Raw genomic sequence first — 14077 nt, forward strand, 5'->3', positions numbered from 1 at the left:
CAAAATCTCTTTGACTTTCTTTCTTCTTACTCCTTTCTTTGTCCAGAACTACACTGGACGCCACTGACTTTCATTGTATGGACAAAACAGTTCAAACATGTTTCAGAAATATCTTCTTTTGTGTTCTATGGAAGAAAGTAAATCATACAACTTGAGGGTGAATAAATGATGACAGAATGTTAATTTTTAGATGAACTATCCTATTAATAGTGAGCTGCTACTCAACAAAGTCTCGGGGACTGGCAGTGGCAGATGTTGGAAGTAGTCAGGTTTTATGTAGTAAGTTATTAAATTAAATGTGTCACAATTTCATGTGCATTTCAGCGCTTGAATTGGTCCCTCAAGTAACTGTGTAAAACTCAATGTTCTATTGAAAATATAATTGTAATTATTTTTGGCCTTTCTGGGAATGGATTATTTTTGTGGCACTTTTTGTAATTTGTAACTGTATTACTTCTGTAGGTACTAATATTGTACCTTTAAGACAGTGTATTGTTTAAATTTGTTTTGATACTTATTTAAGAGAACATATATCCTGATCAATACATCACATTTATTTATTCTTGTTTTTAATGTTAAATCATTTATTTATTTATTTTATTAAGTATTTTTATTTTTATGAACATAGCAATATTTAATGAAACATCATTAAATAGAATTTCAGCTTAATCGAATTAATATTCATGAGCTTTTGCCTTTTTGTCATGTCAAAACCAGCATGTGTGGGAAGCACCAATTTTTAAAACAACATGCAGCTGTAGGCTAATTCTTTCTTCTCCCTGTACTCTGTGACCCTCTCCACAAAGATGTCTCTGGCACGCTGTGAAATCCATCAGTAAAATCAGCTTGTCTTCACTACCACACCTCCCTAGAGTGTTTTGAATTATGGAGTCCCTGGGAATACAGGACTATTGATTGAGACAATGGGCATTTGACTCCTCCTGGCTGCTCATGTCCTGTTTTTAACTCTATTTAAAGTCTTAAGTGCATGTAGGCTGCAGACATTAATTATGACCTGTACAGGAAGTGAAACCGGATGCGATCAGGATATTGAGCATGAGCGCAAATCAAGACTGACATCTGTTCACGAGGCTTTTACTGAATTGTAAAGTTGTCTCTTTTGTCTCCGTCTCTCTTTTAGGGCCATGGGGTAGGTGCATGGGTAGCGAGTGTGGTCCGGGGGGAAGTCAAAGCCGAGCGGTATGGTGTGCCCATTCCGAGGGCTGGACCACGTTACACACCAACTGCCAGCAGTCGGAGCGACCCAGCAACCAACAGAGCTGCTTCCGGGTGTGCGATTGGCACAAAGAGCTGTACGACTGGCAGCTAGGGGCCTGGAACCAGTGCGTGCCGGTGTCTATGCGCAGTGTGGGCATGCCAAGGCCAGCGGTGTGCACTCGGGGCGAAGAGGGCATCCAGACGCGGGAAGTGGGCTGCGTGCACAAATCGGATGGCGTTCCCACAGAAGATGCCATCTGCGAGTACTTTGAGCCCAAGCCACGGTTAGAGCAGGCCTGCCTTATCCCGTGCCCACGTGAGTGCGTAGTGTCCGAATTCTCCCCATGGACGTCCTGCTCTAAGAGTTGTGGGATGGGTCTGCAGAACCGCTTGCGATGGGTTCTAGCCCCGCCCCTTTTTGGCGGTTCGGCTTGCCCCAACCTCACAGAGTTCCACACCTGCCAGCCGGGCCCCTGCGAGGGTGAGGAGAGCCTGCACAGCCTGAGGGTGGGACCTTGGGGCCCCTGCATGGTTTCACCTATACGACAGACCCGAGAAGCCAGAGAACCCAAACCTGAACGGAAAGCAAAGCGAGATCGGCAGGCCAGGCAAGAACGCCAGGGCAAGCGTCGCAGGAACAAAGAGAAAAAAGAGGTGAAGGAAAACAAAGGAGAACGTGTGAAGGATAGGGTCAGGGTGAAGGGAAGGATGAGGGACCCTGAGACCCAAGAGCTCATCAAAAAGAAGAGGACGAGGAATCGTCAGAACCGCCAGGGGTTGAAGTTCTGGGACCTGCAGGTGGGCTACCAGACCCGGGAGGTGACTTGTGTTCACCGAAGCGGAAACACAGCGGCGCTCAGGTCAGCCTCTTCTTCTTTATCTTTCATGCATGATTTGGTTATGAAATTGTTATTCTTTCAGAGGCATCTTTCTGTGTGTAAAACAGTGATTTGCTTGGGTTTGTTAATATATTTTTTGAATGTAGTAGAAGCTATTGCAATCAACAGTTTATCTAGAGTGTTTTTTTTCTTCTTCTATCAATGCCAGTTAGATATTTGGATCTAAGGCTTGGTAATAATACAGCTTTTCCAATTCGATTCCAATTCTCCAGCTTTGAAAACATTTACATTTTATTCAATTCTGATTCAGTAGTCAGTTGTAATATATGGAAGGATTTTTACATTTAATAAATTACAAAAATCTTAATTAAAAAAAAAACTTTCTTTCAAAATAATGATAATACAATTTGTCTTTTTTTAAATATGAAAAAATGTATATACTACCATTTGAAAGTTTGAGGTGATTAAGATGTATTATTGTTTTTAAAATAAGTCTCTTTTTCACACAGGCTGCATTTATTTGATAAAAAAATACAGTGAAAACTGTAATATTGTGAAATATTAAAACAATTCTTGTTTAATGTATAATTCATTCATGTGATGGCAAAGCTGAAATTTCAGCAGCCATTACGCCAGTCTTCAGTGTCACATGATCCTTCAGAAATCATTCTAATATGCTGATTTGGTGCTCAAGAATTGTATTATTATTATTATTATTATTAATGTTTAAAATAGGATTATTAGAAGAGTTTTAAAAAACAGCACTTATTTGAAGTAGAAATTATAATTTACATAATGGTAGAATTTAATGTGTTTTTGCTGAATAAAAGTATTTTTTGCTGAATGGAGAGTATTTCTCTCCAAAATAAAAATAAAAACCTTACTGACCCCAAACTTTTGAACAGTATTGTAAATCTATTAAAAATAAGTCAATTATTAAAATTAACAGAGCTGTCCACACTACTGTGAGATGAGGGTGGTAATTAATCACAAAATCTATATTTGTACCCAACCCTAACAGAAGGATGTCAACACAGGAAAGAGAACTGAGATCATTGAGCCATTTCATGGGCAGTTTAAGGGAGAACATAAATACAGACTTTACTGACCTTATCAACTTAGTCATCATATGTCAATACTGCCTCCTTCCCTCCTCCAATGTTTCTGCTGTTCTCTCCTTGCAGTGTGAAAACTGGTCAGTCTTCTGTTCCTGTGTGTGAGAGAGAAAGTATAAGAGAGCATAGAGGCAACAGTAATGTCTGTTTTAGACCACAGGGATATGACAAGTCTGCTTTTACCAGCAAATATACTCCATGACATAAGCTGTCCTTCAGTGCAATATGCTCACACACACACACACACACACAAGACAAAAACAGACTTCATTCAAAGCACAAGACACAGATGTCAACACAGGAAAGAGAACTGAGATCATTGAGCCATTTCATGGGCAGTTTAAGGGAGAACATAAATACAGACTTTACTTTATCAACTTAGTCATCATATGTCAATACTGCCTCCTTCCCTCCTCCAATGTTTCTGCTGTTCTCTCCTTGCAGTGTGAAAACTGGTCAGTCTTCTGTTCCTGTGTGTGAGAGAGAAAGTATAAGAGAGCATAGAGGCAACAGTAATGTCTGTTTTAGACCACAGGGATATGACAAGTCTGCTTTTACCAGCAAATATACTCCATGACATAAGCTGTCCTTCAGTGCAATATGCTCACACACACACACACACACACACACACACACACAAGACAAAAAACAGACTTCATTCAAAGCACAAGACACCACCACACATGTATACTTAATGTCTAACTCATGCGTTCAAGTTGTTTGTTTATATTTTATTCTCCACATTACAGCTTTAGCAAAGTTAACAAGGTGCTTCACAGAAAAACATGTATAGCTTATAGATCCCGAGGGCTATTAATATTAACTTGAGGCATGTTTTCAAATGTATTCTTAGTTTTTATCTATTTATGCATGTTCTTTGTAGACTGCACTGCATGTTAATAATCCGAACTGCAATGCTCATTTAATCTGGTCCCAGACAAAAACAGACTTCATTCAAAGCACAAGACACCACCACACATGTATACTTAATGTCTAACTCATGCGTTCAAGTTGTTTGTTTATATTTTATTCTCCACATTACAGCTTTAGCAAAGTTAACAAGGTGCTTCACAGAAAAACATGTATAGCTTATAGATCCCGAGGGCTATTAATATTAACTTGAGGCATGTTTTCAAATGTATTCTTAGTTTTTATCTATTTATGCATGTTCTTTGTAGACTGCACTGCATGTTAATAATCCGAACTGCAATGCTCATTTAATCTGGTCCCCGTGTTATAACTGACATTTTAAACAATTCTTGCAGTGGCTTTTCCCTCGAGGAAGTTTCTGAGAGTCTGTCAGTAATAGACTGACTAGAGAGAGAAATCTCATTTATGGAGCCATGCTCTCATATCAATATTATGACCCAAGCCCATTGCCTTCCCATCATTCCATCACCTATTAGTAACTGCCTGCCCAGAATGTAATTGCGTCATTCTAACCCAAAGATTTAATGGTCATCTTCCTTCAGAAATGTCCCTCATCATTTTCCTATCAATTTTCAGCTATACCAGTAAGTAGTTTTATGCAACCGTCCGATAATATGGCCTTTTATCGCCAAGTGGTTTTCCATTACATGTTTGCTCAGCCTGTCATTAAGAGTGTCTTTCATTGAAGTTTCATTAACACATTTGATTCGAAAAGCTTGTTATGCTCGCATATCTCCAACGCATGTCCTCATTCTGTCTCACATGATGGAACTTTTAATCTGCTTTAGTTGAAGAGGTATTGTCAAGTGAAATGGGAATATCACTACGAGCAACTTTCAGAGTGAATTTCAGCAAGCAACAGACCCATCAACACCCACTTTGATTGTGTTTTTGTGAAGAGGCTTTCAGAAGCAAAAAAAATGTCTGTCATGTTCACCGTAGGTTCCCCTTCTAGAGCCAGAATGGGGACGTGTCATATCTGCCTGTATTTGTTGTTATATGGGATTAGCACAGGAAGATGGAGAGAGATGTGCACTGTCCCAGGCAGATCAGTACATTAGAGCTACTCATTGACTTCACAGATGGCTGAAATCCCTAAAGAGGCTTAGCTGATTCTGATGACTGTGTTAATGCAGCACCCTGCCCTGGATCAAATGTATGGAATGGCAAGGTCAGAAACAAGAAAGCATCAAAATCAGACCTCGCAGTGCAGTAAATGCCAGTCAAACCAAATTAATAGTTACTTGATTATGCTTTTAACTTGTGCTCTGGAAAAATGTTTCTTTATGGGCACAGTGTCATTTCCAAACATCTCAAATTATGTATTGGTTTTAAAGGGATAGTTCACCCAAAAATGAAAATTACCCCATGATTTACTCATCCTCAAGCCATGCTATGTGTTTATGACTTTATTCTTTCAGACGTTTACAATTGGAGTTACACTAGAAATGTTCTGGCTCTTCCAAGTTTTATAATGGCAGTGAATGGTGGTCGAGATTTTGAAGCCAAAAAAAGTGCATCCATCCATCATAAAATACTCCACACAGTGAATGCAGCTGCACAGAGGAGAGAGCAAAAAAAAAAAAAACCCAGGTACAAATTAGAAGTACAAAACGAGGATTTGTAAAGGAAAATGCTGGAAGATTTCCATATACGCCAAGAGGAGAGTGGTTTTCCTTAGCTGTAAACAAAAATTGGTTCTCGCAAGACTAGCATATTCTCACCAAGGCTTATGCTACATCTATGTCCTACATCATCCACTGAAATGCCACTCTCTCGTGAACACATATACGACAGTTAGCGGAAGCTAGAGATTTTGGTTTATAAAGTTTTAAAGGGATCATATGATGCTGCTAAAAAGAACATTATTTTGTGTATATTTTTCTTACACAAACACATCACTTCACTTCAAAAGGCCTTTATTAAACCACTGGCGTCATATAGAATTATTTTTATAATGGATGGACGCACTTTTTTGGGCTTCGAAATTTCGACCCCCATTCACTGCCATTGTAAAGCATGGAAGAGACAGGAATTTTTTTAATATAACTCTGATTGTATTCGTCTGAAAGAAGAAAGTATTAATATTTTTCTTACACAAACACATCACTTCACTTCAAAAGGCCTTTATTAAACCACTGGCGTCATATAGAATAATTTTTATAATGGATGGACGCACTTTTTTGGGCTTCGAAATTTCGACCCCCATTCACTGCCATTGTAAAGCATGGAAGAGACAGGAATTTTTTTAATATTACTCTGATTGTATTCGTCTGAAAGAAGAAAGTCATGCACATCTAGGATGGCTTCAGGGTGAGTGAATCAGGGGGTAATTTTCATTTTTGGGTGAATTGTCCCTTTAATGCCAGTCTGAGGTGGAAGTGACAGTGGTGTAAATGACACTTTACAAGCCTTTATGAATCCTGAATACACATAATTAAATAAAATGGCACACTTTTTGGAGAATTTGGAGCAAACTTGATTGGAAATGACCAAATGCAACTTTGGATTAAAAACATATTAATTGTTCTTGATTGTATTGGAAATTTCATCACAATTGAGGCACAGTCATAATACAGAATGTGTAAAATGTGTGATGTGTAAAAAAATACATATTTGTTTATTTGCATTTTCAATATTTAAAGATGAATTTTCATATTACGTTCAAAGTCGCGTCGAAGACAATGTAAACCTATGCCATCTATACATAAAACGTGTTTAAAAAGTAGGACACATTTTAATGTGGCACAAACGTGCAGTAAGTTGAATAAACACGCTGCAGTGGCACTTAAATATAAACCTTGCAATAGATACTTAAACGTGTAGTTAAGTCACACACAGATATATGTACAGGAATGGCCTCTGCCTGGATTTAATTCAACAGCCTTTGACACCAACGACGTGATCTGTGAACCAGCCAAGCCTCATCTGACTGATTAAGACAAATTAAATCTTGCTTACATGTCATGTAGGAGCTCTAGTGAGGACCACAGTCTCAATCATAACAACCCCCAAAGCCAAGCTGTCATTTGATGCCTCTTAATTAAAATTCATGAAAGTCATAGTTTGATACATATCTAAATTGAATCACAATCTGTAGTGACTGCAGTGAGATAGAAATAAAAAAAACTGGTGAGATGCAAGGTCAGAGTGTAAGCAGCATTAAGATGGTTATCTTTATTATTGCATATATACAAAATGATATACAGTAATTGGATGGGATTGGTTGAAAACAGCTTGGTCTGGCTTGAGATGATAATTTATCTTTCTTTTCTAACATTACTATTACTTAAGATAATTTACAAGTAATAGCATCCCTTTCTTGTGGTGTTTAGAAATAACAATGTTGATGTTCATTCCGATGTCTCAAAAGTGCAAGCAAGATGTTTCTGCAGCATTGTTATAATAAATGTTGGATTAATTGATCCATAACAGACTTTATTCTGTGTCCCTACAGCCAGTGTAACCAGCAGACTCTTCCTGTGACATATCAAGCGTGTGTCATCCCAAAGGACTGTGAAGTGACCGAGTGGTCGGACTGGTCTGCCTGCTCAAAGGAGTGCTATGATCTGAATGGGCGTAAGGGACAGCGGACACGCACACGTCAGGTGAAGCAGTTCCCGGTGGGTGGAGGACCCGAGTGTCCTGAGCTGGAGGAGAGTGAACCGTGTTATCCTCAAGGAGAAGGAATCCCGCCATGTATAGTGTAAGTGCAGCATCCATTCTGCTTTGGTGCTTGGATCATGACATTTATATTATTTCTAATATGAAGCATTTACTGTATGTGACGTCCATACTTGATCTGATGCATCTAAAGATGCAGTTTGTTAAGTCAAGTCAAGTCAAGTTACTGTTATTTATATAGCGCTTTTTACAATGCAGATTGTAAAAAGTAACTGAAAAGAATATGATGAAAAGATTATCAGTTAATATAAAAATTTTCGGGGTGATATATGTGTATATGTATAAATGTGTATATATATGTCCTCGTGAGTATATGAGACTTTAAACACACACACACAAAGTAATTTTTAAATTTGTAAATTTTTTTAATTATAGGCCTGCAATTTTCCGTAATATCTCTCTCTGTATGCACGTCATCTGTTGACGGCTTTTAGATAGCATGAATGTGTTAAAACACAGATGGAGGAGTGAAGGGGGGAAGATGGAGGGTGGGTGGGGGTGAAGGTCCTGCTAGGAAAGATGGAGAGATGGCAGCGGGTTGGGGGTTTGGCACAGTGCCACCCTGGAGGAGGTGAGCTGATGAATAGTGAATGTCTGAGAGGACAGGCCACACGCTGTCTAATCTGATCTCCCCCACAGATGGGCTGGTCCATTCCCCATCACTCATCACCTCGCTACACTGGATCTCACCAGAGAGGAGCGTATGCCCCTGTATTTGATGGAGGTGAATGGTGCTCCTGTAGTGCTGACCCAGTGTGTGCCGGGCCGCGCTCTCTCACCAAACCCCACATGTGCTTTCAGTGCTGTAACTGAGAATCCTTTACAGCAGGGGTTTATGACCAGACATCCCCCAGAGTGAGATTCAGGTGGCCAAGAGTGGCTTGTAACCATTAAAATTTAATATTCACCTACTGTTAAGCATGTCGTAAACCTCTTAAAGGGATAGTTCATTCGGTACCGTTTACTCACTCTTATGTTGTTCCGTATAATTCAGTGTTGGAGAAGCTATTGTGAAACTGTAATGTTCTTTAGCTTCATTTAGGTCAAGCTACTGTTGAAACAGTATTTTGCTACACTACAAAGTAGTAACAAAAAGTAGCTAACTAGAGTAGAGTCATCCAAAGGAATAATTTCTTATGAATGCTGTAAGAGACAGTAGCTATGTTTCCATCACCCTGTTTTTATGCGTATTTTGAAGTATCACATCAGAAACAAGTGATGGAAATGCCAAATTTCGAATAAAAATCCCTTAAGTCGCAAAAAAAGTTTTCCCGCTCACTTAAGGTGGTTTTTGTCTAAGGGTGAAAAAGGTTAATGTAAATAATGGGAGATGGAAAACACACTTGCCGAATAAATTCCTCCATGTGCATCAAAATCATGTGACGTTGCACTATGGGACGGCAAAACCTGACTAACCAGCGGGCCGATCTTGTTCCACAGCATCTGAAATGTTGTTATGGTCATTTTGAAATGCCAGAGAAAAGTCTGTCATCAAAGTTAAAAATCCCTTAAGTCGCAAAAAAAGTTTTTCCGCTCACTTAAGGTGGTTTTTGACTAAGGGTGAAAAAGGTTAATGTAAATAATGGGAGATGGAAAACACACTTGCCGAATAAATTCCTCCATGTGCATCAAAATCATGTGACGTTGCACTATGGGACGGCAAAACCTGACTAACCAGCGGGCCGATCTTGTTCCACAGCATCTGAAATGTTGTTATGGTCATTTTGAAATGCCAGAGAAAAGTCTGTCATCAAAGTATTTCTGTATAATTGCCTCCCAGAGCTGTTACACGAATATGTTCGTTTCGTCTGCTCGCTCTGAAGTGCAAGTCATTTATTATACATGAAAATTATTATATTCAGTGGCTTCTCCTACTTTTCTTAGTGATAAATAGTGTCAGCTTACAAGGAAGTGACGATTTAGTTCTCTTTGACTCGTTGGATGGAAACGGTGCTTATTCGCAAATGTTTTATGCGATATTTCAATTTTGCGCATAAGTTAAATTCGCAACTTTGGATGTAAACCCGGATAGTGAGAGAAATTGTAACTTTGTTTCCATCCAATATAGCTCTCAGATCTCATTTGTGTGAGTGTACACGGTACATTAAAACATGTCACATCAGGTTTAGCATCTTGTGAAAGTCTCTAATATATCTTTATTTGAATCAAAAGTTGACCAAATTTTTAATCGTTATTCTCTTTAAATGTTGCCATCTGATAGAGCACAATCACGTTAGCATAAGTAAAAGTATGGTGCATTAAAACACAGCACATCTCAATTAGAATATTGTGAATGTTTGTAAAATCTGTTTATTTCAATTTCGTTTAATTCATTAAAATTTAATATATATGTATGTAAACGTATTGGGAAACTGCTTTGCTGGTGGTGCATTATGCTACTTAACTATTAACATTTCCTATGCAGTGCATTACTCATTCAAGTATCCAAAAAAAGAAAGCTTTCTCATTTCACACATTATGTGTAGCTCAAGTATAGTGCATAAATGAAAAGAGAGGCCCTCAAAACTAAATATTGAATGCAGTTTTGTCAGAAGCACACTCAAACACACACTGACTCACAGCTCATGAATATGGAGCTCTGCATTTGTGAGGTCAAATGGTCTTCATTTTGAATCTGTGAAAAAGTTTGAGAGCCATTACCATGGAAAGTCAGCAGGAATTCTCTATTGGTTTTAAAATACAACCCACTGTATTCAAAAACTGAAATACATTTTTCATATTCTTTCATTTACACTACAGAAGCAAAGCAAGGGACCATTTCCCTCTTAGTTTAGAGTGCATGCTCATGGTCAAGAAATGTTTTCAAAAGATGCTCTCTTTTCTTTTTAATCTTCTTATTTGAACTCTTCTAAAAGCTGGAAGCCAGATTTGTTATACTGAAGGTCACTGGACATTTAAACACACGCATACACACACACTACCAGCGCTTCCCCCCCGAGCATGCCCTCCAGCTTTTGATCAGCGAGACACATGTGGAAAGAAATGGTGATCAAAGGCTAACGGTAAAGAGGAGGTGCTTTCCTTTTCAGCCAGTGCTAACACTGTTAACACTGAACCAGAAGTTTTTTTTTTGTCTCATTTATGTGTATCAACATTTCATTAGTAAAGACTCTAAGACCTTTACTGAAATGACCATAAATTAATATGGTTATAACTATTTCAGATTTTATATAAAAAAAACAATCAGCAATTACCCTCGCACACCTGTAGGTAATTGATAGGTGCATAGGAAAAACGACCAAAAGCAGGTCCAAACTCAAAACAAAAAATAATCAATCCCATACACTATTCGTCCTTGCAAATGTATCAAAATATAAATGTATTCACTCACAATGTTGCGGTCCATGACCTTCATCAGGCATGTTGAATAAATAAGGAAATAAAAATAAAATAATTATTATAGAATAAAAAAGGGCGGATAGCATGCAGGATTTATTCTTTTTTGTAAAAAAAATAAAAAATAAAAAATCCAAAATAGTTCTTTGTAAAATAAAAAATATTTATACATAACACAAATATCCTAAATATGTTAACATAACACAACATAACATAACATAATTTAACAAGTCAGACACTGAAAGAAACTAGTAAAGTAAACTAATTTATTTGTAAAATGTATAGAAAAAACGTGAACTAAATGAAAATTAGGCATTGCCTTGGCAACTAAGTGAAATAAGTTCGGTTGAAGCACTATAATTACTCACTGAAAATAAATTAAAGCTGAAACTGTATACTATAACTAATAACTAATTAACTGATTAAAACTAAATAGTAATATTTGAAAAAAAATGCACATAAAGAATTACTAAATTAAAATGAAAACTGAAAATATAAATGTATAGCTAATTCAAAATATTAATAAAAACTATAGTAGTATATAAATACTACTAAAATAACACTATGTGGTCAAAAATTTTCCCCAGTTTTTATTTTTAATAGTTTAAGTTAATAATAACACTGGGTCCAGGCTAATTTGGTGCTGGTCTAGCTAGTGGAAGTAGCTAGTAGCCAGTGAAATCTGGTGGTTAAGTTCAAATTGAATGTCCTTACAAAAATTAACCATGGTTTTACTGGATATAAAAAAAAACGAACAAAAAAAACTATAAAAGCAAAACTATAGTTAAACCATGGTAACCAAAAAGTAACCATGGATTCATTACGCTAACCATAGTTTAACCGTGGTATTTATAGTAAAACTGTGGTTTTACAAATGGTAATCAATACACCAAAAAACATGGTTACTACCCTTTTACTAGAATACATGGTTACATGGTTTTCATAAGGGTGTCTCTGGACAGGAAAATGTCTCATTAAAACTGCATATGATAAGTACAGAGTGTGTCATTTTTGTTGCAACATTTCTATCCATAGCTCAGCTTTTGATGCTGTTTCCCTAGTGTTCTTTCGCTAACATGATAAATCAAAAAGCAGCAGCCCAGCCATCAAACTCAATGATGCTCAATAAGGCTATGACCTTAGCACACATCCTGACTGACGTGGCTTCTGATTAGTCTATTTAAAATAATCTATATTTATAACTCCAAAGGACCAAAGTAGTTTATTTTTGTGTAATAAAAACAAATCTCTAGCCTTCAGAGGATAAGTTAAGAGAACATTAAATACTCATCAGCTCACGTCTGTTCACCAAATTTCCTTCCTTCCTCTGTCTCTGCAGATATAACTGGCGAACCACAGAGTGGAGTGACTGCAGGGTGGATGTGCTCCTCAGCCAACAGGACCGTCGCCGGAGCAACCAGACAGGGCTCTGCGGAGGCGGGGTTCAAACCAGGGAGGTCTACTGTGTTCAAGCCCCCACCGAAACCTCATCTAACCTCAGCTCCCTCAAGAACAAAGATGGTAACAAAACTATCAAATTCAGTGTCTTAACCCTCTGCTTGTGGTTAATGCACTTGCTGGTTTAGCGATATGTCCCAAACCCATTCTGATCTCTCTCCCCAATCATTTCCTGTCACATTCTCACCAATTATTTGAACTTGATGCAAGTCCCACATGCAGTGTATGCGAGCACACAAACACTTTCCATTCTTTGAATATAACTGAATCCAGATGATTTAATAGATACAAATTTGGATTTGGCAATTGTTCTTTTACTACACTGAAAAAAAAACCCTGTTGGGATTAACAAAAAAAAATTTTACATCGGTTGCACATATTAAAAGTTAGATTTACTCAACATGATTTTTATATGTTAACGCTACATAATTTATGTTTGTTAAATGAACATGATTTATAGATGTTAAAGCTACATAATTTGTTTGTTAAATGAACATGATTTATGTTAAAGCTACATAATTTATGTTTGTTAAACAAACGTGATTTTAATGTCTTTCATTCATATATGCAGTGGTTTCCCAAAAACTATCCTGGTTAGTTCTAGTTTTAGAATAATGTAAGCTGGCTTTCACAAATAAATTATTTTTTACTTGTTTGTAGCTTATGCGGCCACTCAGAACATTGCTCGAATTTACTGGCAGGTGGTTTTATTTCACGAGCTGTCATACAGTAGTTTGTACTAGGAACCGGTCTACAGCGTCATCATTTGTGCGCGGCGTTCAACAACTAAAACAAAGATAAACAACATTAACACCAGGAGGCTGGAGGACGCAGTGATCGGAGCTGTGTTTTTGTTGTGTCTCGAGGGTTTCACAATAATGGACATGGAAAGTCGACGTATACGTAAAGCGATTGAAAGAACGGAAAGGAGGACTATCCACAATTAGTTCTGGTACTGCGGTGCGAAAGGCCCTATGGGCTACACAGCTACTCATTCAACAAATCCTTTTTTTTTTTTATGCAAAACCGTATTAGAGGATATTAGAGGTAGAAAACATAAGACTAGGCCAATAAAAAAAATAATATTAATAATATAAAAGATACAAATATACTAATATTAATGAAAATACACTTCTTAAAAAGGTTATTTATCACACTATTGAGGTCCTATATAGCCATAGGCTACACAGCTACTCATTCAACAAATCCTTTTTTTTTTAATGCAAAACCGTATTAGAGGATATTAGAGGTAGAAGACATAAGACTAGGCCAATAAAAAAAATAATATTAATAATATAAAAGATACAAATATACTAATATTAATGAAAATACACTTCTTAAAAAGGTTATTTATCACACTATTGAGGTCCTATATAGCACTTTCAAAGCATGGTTCTTTATGGAACCTTATAAAAAGGGTTCTATTTAGCACCAAAAAGTGTTCCGAAGAACCCTAATTTGGTACTGTTTATAACC

General features: G+C 37.3%; 1 protein-coding gene across 1 annotated transcript in view; it reads left to right on the forward strand.

Moving 5' to 3' along the window:
• LOC107566934 (thrombospondin type-1 domain-containing protein 7A-like) overlaps nt 1-14077 on the forward strand; it is an 83930-nt gene that overhangs the window by 9466 nt on the left and 60387 nt on the right. Inside the window, exons 3-5 of the mRNA XM_016252511.1 lie at nt 1142-2078; nt 7560-7808; nt 12483-12664. Of these exons, the coding sequence (XP_016107997.1) occupies nt 1142-2078; nt 7560-7808; nt 12483-12664 (1368 nt within the window). The remainder of the gene's footprint in view (nt 1-1141; nt 2079-7559; nt 7809-12482; nt 12665-14077) is intronic.

The sequence above is a fragment of the Sinocyclocheilus grahami genome, unplaced genomic scaffold, assembly GCF_001515645.1.
Source record: "Sinocyclocheilus grahami isolate Dianchi unplaced genomic scaffold, SAMN03320097.WGS_v1.1 scaffold1115.1, whole genome shotgun sequence".
In the NCBI taxonomy this organism is placed as follows: Eukaryota; Metazoa; Chordata; class Actinopteri; order Cypriniformes; family Cyprinidae; genus Sinocyclocheilus; species Sinocyclocheilus grahami.